The 18,758-nt window shown below is 49.8% G+C and overlaps 2 protein-coding genes and 1 long non-coding RNA gene across 4 annotated transcripts in view; 2 read left to right on the top strand and 1 right to left on the bottom strand.

The window, feature by feature from the left end:
• WNT7A (Wnt family member 7A) overlaps window positions 1–5,866 on the bottom strand; it is a 41,664-nt gene extending 35,798 nt beyond the window's left edge. For both annotated transcript variants that reach the window (XR_014571632.1, XM_083796014.1), the window contains exons 1-2: window positions 4,109–5,866; window positions 3,014–3,240 (exon numbers count right to left, since the gene is read on the bottom strand). Coding sequence is in view for 1 of the 2 variants with exons in the window: in XM_083796014.1 (XP_083652140.1) it covers window positions 3,014–3,240; window positions 4,109–4,179 (298 nt within the window). In the remaining variant the exon portion in view is untranslated. The remainder of the gene's footprint in view (window positions 1–3,013; window positions 3,241–4,108) is intronic.
• Window positions 1–18,758, top strand: part of LOC310880344 (uncharacterized protein) — a 52,123-nt gene that overhangs the window by 22,040 nt on the left and 11,325 nt on the right. Inside the window, exons 2-4 of the mRNA XM_083796019.1 lie at window positions 2,291–2,368; window positions 6,232–6,362; window positions 8,937–9,081. Coding sequence (XP_083652145.1) covers window positions 2,291–2,368; window positions 6,232–6,362; window positions 8,937–9,081 — 354 coding nt within the window. The remainder of the gene's footprint in view (window positions 1–2,290; window positions 2,369–6,231; window positions 6,363–8,936; window positions 9,082–18,758) is intronic.
• On the top strand, window positions 9,123–11,751 carry LOC310880345. Its single transcript, XR_014571642.1, has 3 exons — window positions 9,123–10,143; window positions 10,672–10,893; window positions 11,123–11,751. It is a non-coding gene; the product is annotated as an uncharacterized lncRNA (long non-coding RNA).

Here is an 18,758-nt window from a genome sequence, read left to right as displayed (position 1 = left end):
CAGACTTCAAAGTGTTTCCCCAAGGCTAGTAGCCCTGTTGCCATTTTGAAGAAAGGGAAAAGAGAAAAAGAGAGGAGGAAAGGAGAGTGACAGGGTCCTTCAACCCCACATCAGCAGAGCCACTGGGAGAAATTAGGCCTCCTGAATCACCCCGCAGTGTCAATGAGAGAATTTAAATAATTTGGGTGCATTTGCACAACATTCGTAAACTAGATCACCCAGTAAAAAAGGCAACGAAACCTGTTTTCAAAGAGACTTAGCTTGGTGTGCCATCAAAATCATGGGCTGGGAAATAGTTCCCAAGAATATGTGGTATCCAGGGTAACTTATTTGTATGGGCTAACACACGCAAATCCTATTAGCATAAGAGTTACTTAAGCACATCCTCCCAAATTGATATTAGAATTTGCCGGTTGCACGCGCTCAGCAGCGCAGCGGCAAGGCGAGCCGCATTACTGTCATTCTGAAGTCATCCCTTAATCACAGAGCAAGCGCAGCAGTGCCGCTCGAGTCCGAGCGCCGCTGCCTAACAGGGAAAGAGGAATGAGGTCATGTAGCCCCCGACTCCATCGCCTGTGGCCAGACAAAGGTGCCCTGCAAGCTTCCAGGGGATCACTGTAAGGATGCGACTGAGCAGGAAATATAACCAGCCTCTGAAGGCTATAAAAGTACCAATGCGCTGCTGTTTGAATAGTATATTGCAATACACGCTGTGTCAGAGGACTGAGAAGCTAAAGCTGTTGCTATTAATTTAAAAAAATGGCAAGGGTACAGTATCTTTACCCTAATGGTGACCCGGTTTGTTCTTCTGCACACTAAGCATCAAATACATCCGATAGGGTATACAGCTCTTTCTGTCACACTCTCTCCTGTTTGGGGTAAGGGATATTGGCCTGATCTCCTGTTTCTGGACACCACATTTGAATTCTAGCTTTGTGGCATGCAGGTGTTACCTTTTTAACCAGAATCAAGTACTAGTCCCTGTTCTGTGAATGGTAACCCAGAGCACACCCCGACATAGAGATCTTAGGGGAGGAGAGGGAAATCAAGGAAAGCTGCTTTTTCCTAACAGCCACAGAAAGACGAGCTGTGTCAGATATTCTAGGTGTCTGTACATGCCGATAGACAAGAAGAGAGGAACAAGGAGACAACCTGAACCGAGCAGTTACACTGTAGTATTTTATGACAGTTGAGGGCCCGAGTATTTTTATCCTTGAGACACCATTGCATATCTTACATGCATGTAGGATATACTATTGCTGATCTCAGAACCTGTATGATTTTTTTGAAGGTTATTTTAAAATGTAAATGCCGAAGCTGTTTAAATTTGAAGTTTTTCTTATTCTTCGAACAACTTTTATAATTTGGATGATATTCAACACTCGACTCTGCTCTGAAACCAGCGATGAATTTGCGCTATCCATCTTAGCATCGTAATGGGTAGATAGAACGTATTAAGAGTTATCACCTCAAAGACAGATCAAAGTCTACTTCCTTTAATATTGACTTTCTTTAAAAGGACCTAAATATAACCCGCTAGCTAAATAATTCAATTTTGGGAGGGGTAGAGGAACTGAGTGCATGTTTATACAACAGACCACAATAACTCTGCACTTTCATGATTTGTTGGAGAAGAAATCCTTCTCACATTTTGTGCTTAAGGAAATGTTACTCTTAGGCTAAATTAGCCCAAACCTGTCAGCCATCCAAATGGACTCTTCACTGACATAAGTGGCAAACACTTGCATGGATTGCTGACAGGAACAGCCCAGCTCAAGGAATAGAAACAATGAGCTAATCTGAGCAAATGGTCCATTTTCAGATGTTTCACAATGTCGCGCAGTGTGGTTTTCACATACCCTACTTGACTCACTGTGTTTGATTATCAATGGTGTTGAAAGACCTGTTGCTCACACTGGACTTTAAAATTTAATTGGTTTGTTCTCTTTCTGCTCCTTAAATGCCTCAAGTTATTGGAAAATACGCATATCAACATGCACACGTGATAAAATGACGTTCAGTTAATGCCAAGCATTCTTGGGCTTTCCCAAGCAGAGTGGCAACACTGTCTGTCTCCATGAGAATGCGAGGAATGGGGTACTAGGGCCAGGTCCTGCCATTTGTCCACACACAACTAAATGGTGCCTGGAAGCCAGTCCAGTTCAGAGGGTTTCCCCATAAGCTGGAAGCCAGGCATAGCTGTTGTTTGGGGTTCTCATGAAACACCCATGTTTTCTATTACACTGAGGGTTGTTTGACTGTTTTTGTGGTTTTCCTATCTACCTTCCAGATGGGGAGGAGGCAGAGAGACCTGAAGGCTGGAAACCACAGGTCCCAGCTTCACCTTCTGGACATGGAACAGCATACTGTGAGTGATCAGCTTTCAACTACAGCTCTAAAAATTGCTATAGCGTTCTTTGGAAAACTCTTTCCCTTTCTCTTTAAGTGCCGTGGAATCAACAAACATTGAGTAAGCTCTGCTACTGTGTGTTCCGCAGTCCAAGGGCATGAGAGTTTCAACCTCAGCTCCGTTTCCTCAAATGTGTTCATCATTATTGATGCCAGTTTAGTTAAGAATTTCAATATACTTTGTACTGCAAAAAATGGAAGCTGGAAATGGGATCTTCTGACTGTTAGTTGGAACAATCCGTTTGTAAATGCCCTGACATCTCAATTTGCAGCACACCCCTTCTTCCTGGTGGGAGAGGGGTCACTACAGTAGTTACTACAGAGGAATTGTTCTATGCGGTGTGTGACTGCTGGACCTCCATCCTAACAGATACAAAGATCGGGCAGTATCACTGTTGATGTTTCTACACCCAGACATGTAATTCAAACGCCACTCAGCATTCAGTCTCTGAGTACTGCCTTTAACCTTGTTCACATCCTTAAGTACACAGACACAAGCGGTGTGCACAAAATGCCCCTTCCCAGCGCCCCGTGGCCCCCCGTGTGCCCCTTTTCAGTGTCATGCGGGTGGGAGCCGGCAGTAGCTAGCGGAAAGGCAACGTACCCACTTTCAGCTCCTTCCCGAAGACGGTCCTCTCTCCCAGGGCTGAGCAGTTCCAGCGCCCGTTGCGAAACTGGAACTGGCACTCGTTGATGCCCATCTGGGACCCTTCCCCGATGACGATAATCGCGTCGGGCCTGCTCTGGCAGATCGCCCGCTGCCGGGGGGCAAGCCCCGGGATCTTGTTACAGATGATGCTGGCTCCCAGGGCCACCACCGAGGAAAATCCCCTGCAACGACAAGAGACCAAAGGTGGCCGGGGGGAGGCTCGGCACGGAGGCAGATGCGGCAACACCCCGTGGGGCCGGCTCCGGCAGGTGCCCCCGGCAAGCAGCCGCCTTTTCCCCCTGCCTCTTCCCTCTCCCTGTCTCTCCCTCCGCAGCCCGAGCAGAGATAAGGAGCACGTGGGCTCCTGCCAAAACGGGACCCAACTTCCTCATTCGTCAATGAAAGCGCAGGCAACAGCGGTGCGTGCCCGGGCACAGGCAGCGGGCAGGGGGGGCTTCGCCTCCCGTCCAGCAGACGGAGCGAGGACGAGAGCCCGAGCCCCTTGCCCCCGGCCGCGCCGCTTCCCCGGAGCCGAGCGCACCTGGCCCGGCCCGGAGATGCTGCGGGACCGGAGGGGACCCGCTGTGTCCCCTCGGTGGCCCAGGGGCATCGGGGGGGGGGGGGGGGGGGGAGCGCGGAGGTCGCCAGCGACAGGTGGCTGCGGGAGCCGGCCGGGACGGGGGCGGCCGCGGTACCCCGAGCCGGGCACGGAGAAGGGGCTGCGGACAGCCCCGGGTGTCCCACCCAGTTACCGGGTGTCCCCCCAAATTCCGGGTGTCCCCCTGCCCCCAGGTGTCCCCCCCGCCGGGGCCGCGCATCGCCGGGGCCGCCGCCTTGCCCCGCGGAGGCTGCGCCCCCAAGGGTCGGTAAGGCGCGGGGGCTCTACCTGCCTCTTAAAAAATAATCGTGATCACCAGCATCGGGTGGTTTTTTTTTTTTTTGAGACTTCCCGAGTTAAATAGTAACACGTCTGGGCAGGTTGGGCTGAGGGCTAGAGAGAGCGCAATTGTTATAAAAGGAGAAAAAAAAAAAAAAAAAAAAGTTACTTACCCGATCTTGATATACACAATCCCCAGGCTCAGGAAGATGTGGAAAATCCAGCGCCTTGTTTTCCTGTTCATATTCCCAGCTTGCCGTGGCTCAGCCCAACATGCGAAATGATGCCCGGGGTGCGCTCCGGGTGCCGCCGGGTCAAGGCAGCGCGGCCGAGCGGGGCAGCCCCCGCCGCAGCCCCCGCCGCCCGCCGCCGCCGCTGCGCGCTGGGGACCCCCCGGGGGCGCTCACCATGGCCCTCGGCCGGGGCTCTCCGCACCGCCCGTCCGCCGGCTCTGCCCCTCTCGCCTGCTCTTTTTCCCTCTAGCCCGGATTTGTATGCCTGTCACACGTAGCGCTTTATTGCCGGCGATGTATGGGGCCGCGGGATCCTCCCGAGCGCCGGCGGCTCCGGGCGCTCCCCCCAGGTTCAATGTTAACTATCTCCCTCGCTCGCGCTCTCTTTTTTTTTTTTTTTTTTTTCCTCCCTTTCTCTCTTCTTCAGCTACTTGGGCGTGTTCTCCAAAGGAGGGAGTTGTCCAGCCGGGGGGGAAGAAAGGCGGGGGAGGTGGGAAGCAGGGTAACAAGAAATGGCAAACGGATCACCTGCCGGCGAGGAGGCTCACAGCGATCCCCCCCGGGCGGAGAGCTCGGCTCCTCCTGCGGGCACGGCCCGGGGGCAGGCGGCGGGGACCCCGCGGGGTGGCGGCGGGGGGCGCCCCCGGGGCTGCACCGACGGGGCGCCCGGCTGGCCCCGGGGTGCCGGGCGGCATGGGGCCGCCGTGCTGGGACCGGGACCGGCACCGGGACCAGCACCGGGGCCGGGACCAGCACCGCTGCTGCGCGCCGGCCGGCACCGGGAGGGGACCGAAGTTGAACGGCGCGGTTGTCGCCTGCTCCCGGGGCCGCGCAGCACCTGGGGCCGGTTTTATGCGTTCGCTCCGGCCCCGACGCTCCTCCCCCGGCTCTGCCTCCCCGCATGCAACGTGCCGCTTCTCTCCCGGGCTTTGCCCAGCCGAGAGCAGCCGGCGGTGCGGGGCGAGCCCCCGGCACCCGCAGCATCCCCGGCGGCGTCGGGGGCACGGAAAATCCCCCGCGTTGCCTGCGCGCCCCTGGAGCGCCTTTCCCACTTATTTTGCCATCGGTTCCGCCGCGGGCAGGGATGGGGCTGTGGAGCCCCGAGGGGCGGAGCGGGGAACGGGCCGGGACCAGGTGGCTGCGGGACGCGGCCGGCTCCGGCCCCACGGGATGCGCAGGCGGGGGGGGCACCGGGGGCGGCCGAGAGGAGTATCCCCGCTCCGCGTTGCGGGAATTTGCGCGGATACGATGACTATTTTATTATCCACTTGAAATATTTCAAACAGGGAGGTTACCTAAATGATAACAGGGGTGTGGTGCTGGAATTGTTCTGCTGATAGTGTTTTGCTGAAAACAAAACAAAAAGAAAACAATAAAACGTGCCCGGGATCCGCGCCGGAGAGCTGCTCTGAAGCCCCCCGGGCCGAGCGGCGGCCCCGGTGCGCCCCAAACCGGGGGGACAAAGCGGGGGCGGCCGCCGGGATGCGCAGAGGGGCAGGGGGGTCCTGGCGACCCTGTCGCTGGTGACAATAGGGGCAGGGAGGGGGGTCTCCACTACCTCCTCCTCCTCGTCCCCCCGTGCCCCTCTCCCCCTGTCTCCCCGTGCCTCCCGGCACACCGGCTGGCTTCCCATCACCTTTACGCCCCGCAGCCCTCCCTGGGGAGGGGGCGGCCGGCACGGGGCCGCCTGCGGAAAGCGGAACGCGGTGGGGCGGGGGGGGGCTGGAGGCAGAGCCCCCCCGGGGGCGGCGGAGGGCGCCCGGCCGCGGGCAGGTGGGGCGGGCAGCCCGGCGACACCCGCACAGACTTTGTCGCGGCGACACCTGGCGGGCACGGCGCGGAGCGGCAGCCGCGGCCCCGCAGCCTCCGGGGAGCGAGGGGCGGCCCCGGGCGCACAGGTTGCTGAGGGTTTCAGGCAGCCGCGGGGATGTCTGAATGGGAAATAAATCCCAGGCGTAGGGCACAGCCTCGTGGGGTGGGAGGGAACCCCCCCGAAAAGGAGGTAAGAGGGAGGCAGAAAGGCGTTATTCCAAGTTGCATCTATCTATCTGTCATCTTCTTAGATCAGCGAGGAACACGCTGTGTTGAGACCAAAAGTGAGCCCAGCCCTGAGATCGTGCTGGGACAGGCACCCGGCGCTGTGCACCGGCACAGGCATCGCGGCAGCTGTGCGTGTGGGGAAGCAGTAGAACAGGTGGGTCATAACCAGAGATTGTCAGGGAACGGTGTGCTGTGCACACAGCGTGCTCCGGCAGCAAATACCCACTGAGATGTTCGTCAAGCTCTTTGAGGTATCCAGGCCAGCAGTTCGGGCACAGAGGGATTGTCCAGCATGAGGCAGCAATATAACACACATTTGTTCTCAGTTCTGTGAGGGAACATTGACGTGCTCTGTGCACTGTCCACCTTGCACATCAAGCTGATGTTTTCCAGGTGGCCTTATCGCTCCCGTCGGTCACAAAAGCACATATTTTGCCCGTGCAGATGTGTGAATGAAGGTCTGCATTTTTTGCTCGGTACAATGACGCCCTCATCCACCACTCAGGCTCCTAAGTGTTAGGGCAAAGCAAAGCAAAATGCTGCAAGTGGGCCATGGAACTGCTACTGAAGAGGCATCAGTGGCAGATGGGGGGGGCGATAGGCATGGGAGCTGCATTTTCTCTTGCTTTTAGTGCAATTGGTCACATTGGTTCAATAGCCCTTGAGCAGAAATGGGCACAAACAGGCTCAGGAGTCCCATTCTGAAACAAAACCTGCTCTCCAAAGAACAAATCCACTCCCAAAGTAAACCTCTGAACGCCAAAAATACTGGGATATCATCTTAAATGTGCCTCAGAATTTCAGCCCACATTCCCTGCTATGGTGATCTGTCACACCAAGCATTGCTTGTGAGCTCTCTAGGCTGCAGTTTTGCTTTTTCTGTATTTCTGGTGCTGTAGCTATGATTGTTTTGTCTGACCCAACTTCAACAGGTTGGCTGTTTAACACAGCATAGGGTAGGTCAAGGCTAAGTAGATTGTTGTCTTAAGGTTCAGTAAGAGCAGAAAATGGCAAAGCCTCCTCAAAAAATGAAGATAAATAATTTACTGAACTAATCAATGACTTTCTCTTACTCTGTTCCTAAAAAAAATTGTGACCTAGATATGTGTGAGCGTGTGTGTGCGTGTGCACATGCGCATGTGCAGCATACATAAAATAACATTCCAGTGCAGATTACAGGTAGGTAGTTTGTCTTGTTTGGCAAAGTTTCTAAAACATTTTGATTACCATTTAAAGTGTTTGTAGACCTTAAATGGTCCTTGCAACCATGTGGTCTTCATGGTGGTCCATGGTAACTAATATTTACCTACCACCTGTTTTACAGTCCATACGTACCCAGATTTCTTTTTTGACCTTCTATTTACTACCTTTTAATTTCTGCACAACAAAATCAGAGTGAGGCATTAAAATAGATTATTCTATTTCTCTTAACAGCATAGCAATGAGTTACAGGACGTTTGGTAAATTAACACAACAATTAGAAATTCATGACAGAAAAGTAGGAATCAGGAAATTGCCTTTGGAAATTAAAATGAACTTGGAACCATGGTCTTCAAGGGGTTAAAAAGAAATCCCAGCACTCCTGACTTACAAGAAGCTGTCTGCAGGTGAAAATCCAGCTCTTAGCAGTAACCGACCAGCACTGTGTCTGGGACTGAACTTGGACAGTCAGAACCAGCCTGCTCCTTTCGTAACGTAAGGAAGCAATAACCAGCATTTCTGTTAGCTGTGAGGATCCCCTGGGTTTTGTCATTTGGTGCACTGACAAATGGGTAGAAGTCAGAGGGTTTTCCCTGGTTTTTTAAGCCAACGTAACCAGGGCTGTGTGGTGCTCTTGTAGGGATTTAGAAACGATCTTTCTTACAGTGCCAGATGTTCTCCTTTTGATAATGCAGTCCTTTTATCCAGCACTTAAAAGGACTCTGCGGTCTCAAAACCTAGACAGTTGTTGCAAGTCCACAAAGCCAACGTAGCTGCCAACACCATCAGACGGTGGCAGACCCGTTCCAAATGCATTTGACTCTACAAGGGAGGGAGCTGAATGCATCTGGGAGACTCAGACCCACCACCCCCGGGGATCCTCCCGGCGCAGCAGCCTCTGGAGCAGGTACGGGGCAGCCCAGCGGGCACGGGGCAGCCTGGGGAGCCAGGGGCAGCCTGGGGGGCTAGGGGCGGCTCTCGCAGAGACTCAGGGAGGTGAGAACCAGGCGGGCGGCTCTGCAGGCCTGAAATCACCACGTCCTGAATGCACGCAGGGCAGAGACCGGCCAGCCCGGCTTACTGCCCAGCCAAGCAGATGCCGCACTGCACCCACCCAGAAGAGGGGAAAATGGGAGAGCATTTTGTCCCAGGCTGTGCGGAAGTAGGGCTGGTGTGCAGCAGTTTCTGCCTCCCAGCCTGCCCTGAGCGATGCGGCCTGCCTGCCCCTCATGAGATGCTCGCTGCTATGAGGAAACATACCCTGAAGGAGAGCAAATAGTTTTATTCTAGATATGATCTGTTCGCTCTCACCTTTTACTACCCGATTCTTTATTTAGCAGCAGCAACTTTCTTCTGAACAAAGGCCAGGCCCAAGCTACACCCTTGAACCATCCATCACTTGTTGCCACAATGGTGTTTCTATTGTTAATTGTTTGTCAGGGTTGCTTTTTGGGGTTAGGCAGTGCAATGATTTAGAGGCTAGCTAATCAGCTCTGAAAATATATTCTCAAAATAAATTATATTCTAGAAAGAACAAGAAGCTCCAAAAGCCTGTAGGTCTCGATGCAATCCTTCTGGACTTTTGGACTCCGCTCACGAGGCCAGAACTGGACCCTGTGGTTTCCTCCAGCTGAATGGATTCACGGCTGCTCCTGCTCTCTGCACCGAGCGAGGTGAGTGAAGCTACGGGGGGAAGTTTGCACAGTGCCTGTCTGCTCAGTGTGTGGCTCTGGTCAAGGTTATTAATGTCTCATTTTTCATAAACATAAAGAAACACAAGAAAAATATCCACGTAAAACAAAAAAGAAAGGTTGTCTTTTTTTTTTTCTTTAAGATGGCCTCTGATAACATGAATTCACAAGGGAGAATGTGGTTAAAAGCCCATTTTGTAACTAGATCCTAGATGCACATACCATCAATACTCCAACTCTGGCTCCCTTTTATCAGGCTAATCATAGCTGCACAGTTTTGTTGTCAAAACGTCTCCTGTAAAAGTCAGACCAGAGAGTCCTTTCAGTAGCAGAAATGTGAGCTTAATATACCAACACTCCCTGTATTACGAATCTCCTAAGTCCTAAAAGGGTGCTTAAAAATACACAATAAATATAAATAACATTCACAAAGCTAGTTTATTTCCTGGGTCCTTCCTCGCCTGCTCCCCAATATATCATATCACTGGCAACCACGGTAACTTCTCGGTTTACAGATGCATCCGCAGGCCTGCCAGATGAGCACTAAACAGCCTGCTGCAGAGTTTTGCTCCAAGAGCAGCCAGTGACGTAGGAGCTGCGGCAGGTCAGGGCGCAGGAAGGGCGAGAGCCGCCCTCGCTGCCGGGCCGGGTTTCCAGGATGGGTCTCGGCTGGCTGCGAGCGCTCGTGGCAACACAGGGGCGACACGTGCCCTGCGATCGGTCACCCCGTGATGGGCTTGGTGATGCAAAGCTGGGTCTGGCAAGCTCAGGACCGGGCGCTGGGGAATCTGGAGGGGGTTTGCAACCTGTGAGAGGGAAACCCCAATCCCCAGACCCATGGGCGGGGGGCTCCAGGTGGAACCAGGCTGGTGGTGGCCTCAGGGGTTAACGCGAGCCAGCAGGCAGAAGTGGTTCGGGTGGGCAGGTGTACCTGGGAGCTAATTACCTGCAGCTTCCACAGATAGTAACTGACGGGCTCAGAGCTTTATAAGAGCTGGAGCTGGCAGGAGCTAGTTTGTTAAAAACTGCTGGAAGTTTTGAGGGGTGAGGAAAACATTGCAGTGTTTATGTTTCTGTGATTTAAGTGTCTGCCAGCTTGGAAGATGCACTTTTTTTTATGGTGACAGTGTAGAGCTGTGTCTGTGTGCAAGCACTTATTGCTGTAGTCTCTGTGGTGTCTGCTGGTTTTTAGAGCTGGATGTGGCTGAAGGAGCTCTAAAACTAAGGTCTGTAAGCCCAGGTTTTCTCAGAGCTTAGGTTTGCTTGAACTCTTGAATACAAGTATGCAGAAAAGAATACTTTACGTTAAAGGCAAACTAATACCTTGATGAAGCTGCTCTAAGCTTGAACTGCTGACTTGCACCCGGCTATGTTTGGGGAGAAAGTTGTCTTCAGGTTTTGGGTCTTAGTCAAGGACATTTCCCTAGGTAAAGATGTGATCCTCACCTTGTTGAGTGTTTAATAAAAAATAAATAAATAAAAAGTAGAATTCAGGGGCTGTTTATCCACTGTTTTGAAACTTTCTCAAAGTTGTTCTTTTGTTTGTTTGCTTTCTCACTGTGCTGTCTTAAGGACTGGGTAACTCTGTTGCTGCACCTTGAGGGGCTTCCTCTGCCCCTCCAGGTGCGTGTGCACACCTCAGTCCTGATGGGGGCTGCGTCCCACAACAGATCTGTCTTCAGGCTGCACGTGGCCACGGGCTGCAGCTTCCTGGGACCATCTTGACAGTTTGGAGTTTGGACCCTGCAGTTGTTGCACATACCAGAGAAGGAGCTAATGATTAATGCACATGAAGTAAGCTGTTCTCTCAAACAGTAATCCTTAATGGCATTAGCAGGATTGTTAGAAGCAGACATATCCTGCCAGTTGCTTTGAGCTAAGTACATGAATCCCCCTGGTCTGTATGTCCTGTGGTCAAGTGATGTGGAAGTGCCACTGGGTGCCAGTTGCACCACCACCACGTGGGCACCTCCAGTTCTACAACAGCTCATTTTTTCTCTTTTGATCTCTTGTCCCCTGACAGGTATAAACATGGCTACTTGTTCAGAGGGATGCTACTCATCCAGGCGTCTTTGTTACTTTTTTCTTTCCTGCATAGTTTCTCTAGGAGATTTTCCTGATTCTACCCTCATATCAAACGTAGTGGGGCATATGTTGTATTTGAAAAAAATAATACTCCCTGTTTGTCAGAATGTGCACTTAAGCAGATACTACTTTTGTCTTTTTTTAAAGAAAAAATTACATTTCCTTTCCATATTTATTAATGGACACTGAGGTGAAATGATGAACTGGCAGAGCAGATTATCTGTTGCCAAAGGAAGGTCTTAAGCACCATGGATCTGATCCAGCAAATGTGACAGTCCTCCAGAGAGCTACAGATGATGCTAAGGAAGAGGAGAACTTGACAGCTTTGGAAATACCAAGTCTACAGAGAGGTGGAGTAGCAATAGCACACATGGAGGGATAAGAGATGTGTTTTAAAACTGGATGTCAAACACGTATCTTGGTTAGCCATGGCCAGCCAGTGCTGAATATGTGAGTCCTGCTAGTATATCTTCAGGTACCAAAACCTGCTGGATGCTAGTGATTTGCAACAGAATATGCTGAGCTCTGACAACTGTTCATAGTGCTGGGGCAATGAGCTGAGGAGATGGGTGAGATGGAGCTGTACCTGATGCCAGTCACTGCAAAAGTAAGGCAGGCTTTTTGTTGGACAGAGTGCCTGTGTGCACAGTGATGTGCAAAGCAGATAGCACGTGTGGCTGGGTGGAGAGCAGCAGCGTGGACAACAAGGGTGTTGTCTATTCCCTGAATGTGCACAGGGCGGAGTCACAAAAATTGTGTATGGGAAGGGGTAACAAATAGCATGAGGAAATCATGTGGAGATCAGGGGAAGCAAACTCATGTTCATGGCAGGAAGGAGAGAAAGGGTGGAGAAAATGGAATGATGGGGAGGAAGGCACAGAAAGACACAGGTCTACTTTTTGTTCTGATGAAGGCTGACCTTGGATGCATCTGTAAATTTGACAATCAGAAGAAGAAATCTTGAAGCTATCACTGCTAGCAATGAGTCTAATATTACTAAAATTATAGCTGTAATTAAAATAATGGAACTGAAAACCCGTCTCCTCCAAAAGGAAGTTCCCTTTCCCCCTCCATTCAAAGGTTTGAAATGGTTTTTTACAAGGCTGATGTCAAGATGTCACTAAAAATGTGGGAGGGCATGGTGATATCATGGTGTGAGAGACAGTTATGGGCAAGGCACATAAACTTTATGAAATATATTGTAACTTTTCTCCCTTCCGTTTTAGCCATTGCCTAGACTGTAACCATAAAACCGTTCTTAAAATAGCACTGCAGGTTTTTTTTTTTAAAAAAAGAGGAAGAGTACTGAACTAGATTTACTTATTTATTTTCAGCCAACTTGTTCAAACAGTCTTTGTTAATAGGAGAACTTCAGGGGGATTCTGTGGATCCTAAGAAAGGGAATTGTATTGTGGCTATTGGGGCTTTTACTAATAATTTCCTGTCTTCCTGCAAAGTCAGGAACTTCTTTCTATCTACCTATGCACAGAAATTTATGTCAAACTGCAAGGCAAAATAGGTTTGCATTCAACATTTACTCTAAATTATGTAAACAAGATTAACTGATCTGTCTAAAAGCATGTTCATGGAAGATGCTTGAATAGGCTAGGTCATGCTCTGGAAATGTTGCTTGCACAGACACTTCAAGCACATCTGTGGAGCAGAGGCCTGCTAATGCTTTCACAATGGTCCACTCAGTCTTCCAGTTGTTCCCAAGCAGTAACTGTGGAGTAAAAAAATTAAAGGTATAAAATATGTAGTTGTAAACTGTTGAGTGTCTAATGATAGCAAAGACAACTGATTGAGTCTTTGTGTTTGATACAGTTGAGAAGATGTAACACAGAGATGAATCAGTTCTTAGGCCATGAGACTTAGGGACTCATTGGAACTCTCTGGCTGGGTTTTAGTAGTTCTGCCTTCACTGGTTTCAGCCAAGCTTGCTGCCTTAAGCCAGATGAACAGCCATGGCACAGGAAGCTAATGCTTCTTTGTGCACTTAGAGGGTTGCATAGCAATGCTGCCTTGTACTCCTGTGCTGCCACAGAGATGTTGCTGTCTGAGACCAGAGCCAGAGGTGGGGTTGTCTCTCTAACAGCCAGGTGAGGATACTCATCAGCTTGAATTAGTAGTTCTAGTGTCAATCTACCAAAATTGTTAGCTTTTCTGATAAGCTTCATGTGCTGATCTGATGCCTCCATATAGTCACAGAGAATAACCAACTACTTGGTGTCTGCTCTCTGAGCTGGAAATGACTTCCAGACATAACCTGATCCACGAGTTAAGGTTAAAATAGCTTTCCACCTGTGTTCTCGTTGGTCTGGTTCAAGTGTGTGCTCTTGTCAGTGAGGGTGTCTGCTGTGCTGCTCGTCAAGTGAAGGCCTGGAAAGGGCACCAACTTTCACTGACATGTTTCTGGGAAGCATTCTGGGAAACATGGCCAGGGCGTGTAAGTGCATATAAACTCCACAGGCAGCTCAGCAGTATATGCTCTTGCGAAATGACTTTCACATGGACCAGAGAGTAAGGGCCATTTGCAAGGTGTCAGCATTGTGCTTGCACTAAGCAGGGGTTGCAGACTGAAATGACCTTAGGAGGGTTTACGTGTTTGATAAAGGATATGTGATAGGATGAGATTGCAACACTTCACAAGTCAGGGCTTCCTGATAGGTTTATACCTATCTATTCAATAGGATGGCATTCTGCAGTGTCATCTACAAATGCAGAACATGGATTTCATCCCAAAAAAACATTATCGAGTAGAAGATGAGTGTGGAAGATAAAGGAGTAAAAAAGGAACCATGTTGGTCAGTATGGTAGGCAGCTGCTGGCAAGTAGGACACTACAGTATTAAGAAGTGTAGGAGAAGAACAAAGTGCATCTGCAAGTATTCATAGGGAGTCCTAAGCAGAAATTCAGCACCCAGAAAGAAGGACGCTTCCTCGGAAATAAGACGGTGAGGCATAAAGACCAATGTAGCAAACCATCCTTACAACAGCTTTTTATTTGAAAAGTAAAGTCAAGTGACTTATGCTTGATATGAAGTTGATTGATCACATGACATGAGTGCAAAAAGGATGAGGCTATGTCAAAATGACAGTGAGGAGACCAAATCTGCTGCAGAATACGAGACTGGTGTGAGCAAAGCAAGAGTGAAGCTGGCAGTCTAACAAAGGCATTATGTGGTGACAGTTCAGCCAAGTGGATAATTGCCACTTCTCAGGATCCTATGCAGAAAGTCTTCAAGAGAATTAAACCTTGTGTGGAGGTTTAATAAAGAGGGCATTAGAGAGGTTGGAGGCTGTAATTTGTTGTGGGGTGTCATGTTGTCAGCAGTGCGAAAAGGTGGGGGTGGATGGAGGCATGGCTAGGAGCCTCATTTCAGCCAGGAAGAACCAGAGTTACATGTAGATCTAAATAAGAGATGACCTCTGAGAAGGATACTTCTTATTGTAATCATCTAATAATTATTTAATAGAGAGGACAAGTCTGAAGCTGAGCAGTGAACCAGAAGTTGCCTCTGTGGAGGCAGTCATTGACTTTGTGCATGGAGATGAGTTTTTTGGTGTTTTGTTTTTTTTTTCTCCCCTGGAAATGGGATAGTAAGGTGAAAGAGACCAGGATCTGTTCAAGCCTGGTGAGAAAGACCCATTAGCAAGTGTCCAGAATCCAGAAGAATGCAGAACAAGATCTCAAGAGTTTGATCTTCAGTAAATGAAGAGGGATAAAGGTGAAGTATGTGAGTAAGAAGATGTGACAGATATTAGCCAGAGAAGTTTAGGTAAGATGTGAGGGGCAGGAACTTCTGAAGGAACATCAGGATACTATAAACAGCAGTGAGCTATGAGATGGAGTTGTGTCCAGAAGGGCAAGAAGAAAATCAAGGATTTTTGGGGTGCCTTTTAAGGAAAGGATGTGCTAAAGGATATTAGTGAGGAGGAAATTAAAGAATATCTTAATTAACCTTAACCATTTTCATTTAAAATAGGGTGAAGGAAAGTGAGAGTGCTCTGTTGGAAGGGAGGACAGACCAGTGCTCTACCACAGAGACAAGGAAAATCCGTCACTCATAGTTCTTGGGAGAACAGGGGAGCCAGGAAAAGCAAGTGGTTGACAAGTCAGAATTTGCATCAGTGAGAGCTGCAGATATACTTCTTCAGACTCAGCTGGATCTTACAGCTGCTTAGTTGGGAAGGGGACAATAAGGAGAGGCAGAAAGAATGAATTTGTTGTATTAATAGCTTTGGGGGGGGAAAAAGGAGGAAAATAAAAATTGAAATGAGTAGTTAGTAGGCCAGACTCTGGGTAGATAGTCTAGACTGGACTGGAATGAAGCTTGAAAGAAAATCAGCAGCTTCCAAATGGAGGAAAGGACAGGGAGGAGAGGTCTGCAAACAGACGAGGAAAGAAAAACTAATTGAATTGTCTGGATGAGCAGTGATCAGAGGGGGAATCTGCGGAGTGGAGAGGTGAGGAAGAGCAGTGCTAGGTGAAAAACAGCAGATTAACCATTTCAGAGTGACTGAAAGAGTCAAATGAGGTCTTCAGGTCAGCTGGAGGCCCAAGCAGGCAGAATTGGCAGTATAGGAAACTGGTTGGGTCATCAAGTCAGAACCTGACACCACCAAGAGTGGATGTGGGCGTCGGGGACAAGAAGAAAGCTTTGGCTTGAGCATGGAGGATGAGGAGAGGCTGGGCACAGAGTAGAAGAGGCAAATAAGGAGAGAGAAAGGGCTTGGAAGCAGTGGGGAGAGGAGGGACCCCCAGAAACTTGTTCCTGATCCAGGGAGCTCAGAAAAAGGAAGATCTTCAGGAGAGGAAGGGAGCACAGGTGAGGTCCTGAGAGCTGCGGGTGGCTGGGGTGAGCCCAGAAACGACCAGGAGGGGAAAGAAATTTGGTGGAGGCAAGGGGTGGATATAGCTGGGTGGGAAGGACGGGACACCAGGAGGACAGGGACTCGATCCAGGGTTGTCAAAGGAAGGGATGAGGGGCATGGTGGGAAGAGGATAGGCTTGGCACGGAAAATGGAAGAGCATAAGGAAGATAACGAGGCCAGATGCTGCTATGAACAAAGGGTGAGGTCAGAGCAATGGCCGAGTGGCAGACAGACACATGTACAAAAACAGAAAACAAGAGGCAACTCCTGCCTGCAGCTTCTAGGTATGGTGTTTGGCTGCCTGCAGTCAAAAGTGATTGATTACAGTTAGACGTGTGCTATTTTGGCCCTCTGACTTCAGATGCTGTAATCTAAGCCCACGATGTGCTTATCCTTGGTGTGGATAATGATTCAAGTATAGGGATGATTTTGGGGGAGACATGTCAGAGAGCTTGTCCCCAAACTGCGTTTGTAATCCTGCCACTCCTCTCATCAATCATCAGGCTAATATAAAACTGGCAGCGTGCTTCCTGTTAGAGTGTTGTGAATTTTCAAAGGCAAAGTGCACTATTGTTTAATAGCCAATTATTCACTGGCATTGATAAACAGGCTCTGCTTGTGATTACTGCAGCAATTACTCACTCTCCTAATTTAGACATGAGGAAAAATTAATTCAAGCTTCCAGTTGATCATTTATATCTTTGGCTTCTGTAATACACATCACAGAGCACTGAAAACAACTCCACCATAAAGGAAACCGATCTGGTCAAATTGATAACATGTTTTACTCTGATTCTGTCGCTGAGAGGCATAACCAAGTCCAAGCTGAAGGGCTGTGGCTAAAGAGGTTTTTTTAGGCTTTGGGGGATATAAAAATATGAAAACCTTTCTGTTAAACCTTAAATTAAAAACAGAGGGGAGGGATGTTCCAGTGGTCAGGAGGGAACTCCACGTACAGCTAAACAAGCAAATAAACCAGTAGGATGTTTAAGTAATTTGACCTCACCTTCCCCCCAGACCACCCTTCAAGTGCTGATGGACCTATCTCCAAACAACAGGCATCCAAGACCTTCGGGGAAGGCTTGTGGGGAGAAATGAAGGGGACGCTGGCTGCCTAGTTGAGAAGGAAGTTGCGGCAGAAGTATATAAAGCTGCTAATAGTTTTAGCGGTGGTGAATTGCAAGCATCGTGTTTGCTCTTCCTCATAATCCAGGAGCAGTGAGATGGAAAGGCATCCATGTAAAGCTGGGACAAGGAAATGCCTTTATTTATTTTAGCATTATTGCAATTACTCCACAAATTGGCTTTCTGTTGCAAAGGACACAAGAACTTTGTGGTAACTGCAAGTTCGAGCCCTCAACATCTGAGAGAGAGGGAGCAGTGCCGGGAAGCACCCTTTCCAGGCTCTGTGTCCCCCTCGGCAGAGCACTTTTGCTTTCCAGGGCTGTCTCAAGCTTGCTGCTGGCAGGCAGTCAGCTGGGCTGGGAGGAGAGCAGGAAGAGCAGTGCTTCAGCTCACCCCACTGCAAGCTGGTCGTGTGTTCCTCATCAGCATGGGCTGCCTGCGAGAAGCCTCTCCTGAGCCCAGTGAGGACCATGCAGAGAGAGAGAGCAGCCGGGCGCCCTTCACGGACTCCCTGCTTTTTTGCTTTATTTACCAAAGTGTCCAGGAGGGGAGCAGGGGCACAGCACAGCCAAGGCAAGGCTCAGGCAGCTCCTGGTACTGAAGCAGACAGCAGGGAGATACTGGTAGAAAAAGCAAACGGCAGCAAAGCTTTGTCTCCCCTAGGGCTCTGACCAACACCAAGGTAGCCAGCAGTATTTAGCAAAGGTGTCAGAGTGCCAAGGTGGGAGTGAGCCCAAGGCTGGCCTGTTAACACAAATTTAACTATTCTTTCTAGTGGGAGAAAGAACAAGGCCTTTATGTTGTCCTCCTGCAGTGCGGCGAGTGCTTGACCAGCAGCGGACCAGTATTGGGACTGGACACCTGGGCAGCGTTCCTGCCTGGCCCTGCTCCCACACCACAGCCTTGCAGTGACTGTGTGTCTGGTGGGGTCGTGTCCTGCCTCCCTCTGTGCTGCTGCCTCTCTTTGGGATGCTTCTGAGCTCCTCAAAGCACTGCACGTGCTGTTGGTGGGAGCTGCTAGCCACAAACCCTGTGCCCGCATGTCGCTGTAACACTGGTACAGCCATGGGAAACGCACCCGATACGCAGGTGAGCGCTGCGGCCCTGTGGTGGGGGGCTCTGGTGCTTGCCCTGGGTGCAGGGAAATGGCAAAGCTCTGACAGCTACCCTACATTTGGGCTGAGCTGGGGCAAGAAAAGAAAACTATCGTTTGGAGCTCCTCTTATCTGAGACTATCATGCACACTCAGGAACTGTGTAATCCAGTTGCCCTGCTTCGCCAAAAGCTAAGTACTTTCTAAAGTTTATTTCCTGCCTTTATAGCAACTGTCTGTCCCTTTATTTATTTGCACTGAAAGCTACTGGTATGCTAAAAATAATTTTGGGAGCAATTATTGTTGCAGATTGTATAACAATCGCAGGCTGAAGTTGGAGTGGTTGGGAAGTGAAGGATGCATCTTTGGCCAATCTCTTCTTACGAACTTCCATAATTCTTATTTTTATGGTCTGTGCTAAAGCATTTTCTGTTCCTCACAGCTGAGAAGAGCTGATGGCTTGCATTGTTGTTACCTTGAAA

The sequence above is a fragment of the Anser anser genome (assembly GCF_964211835.1).
Source record: "Anser anser genome assembly, chromosome: 12".
NCBI lineage: Eukaryota > Metazoa > Chordata > Aves > Anseriformes > Anatidae > Anser > Anser anser.
This window is presented reverse-complemented; position numbering and strand designations above follow the sequence as displayed.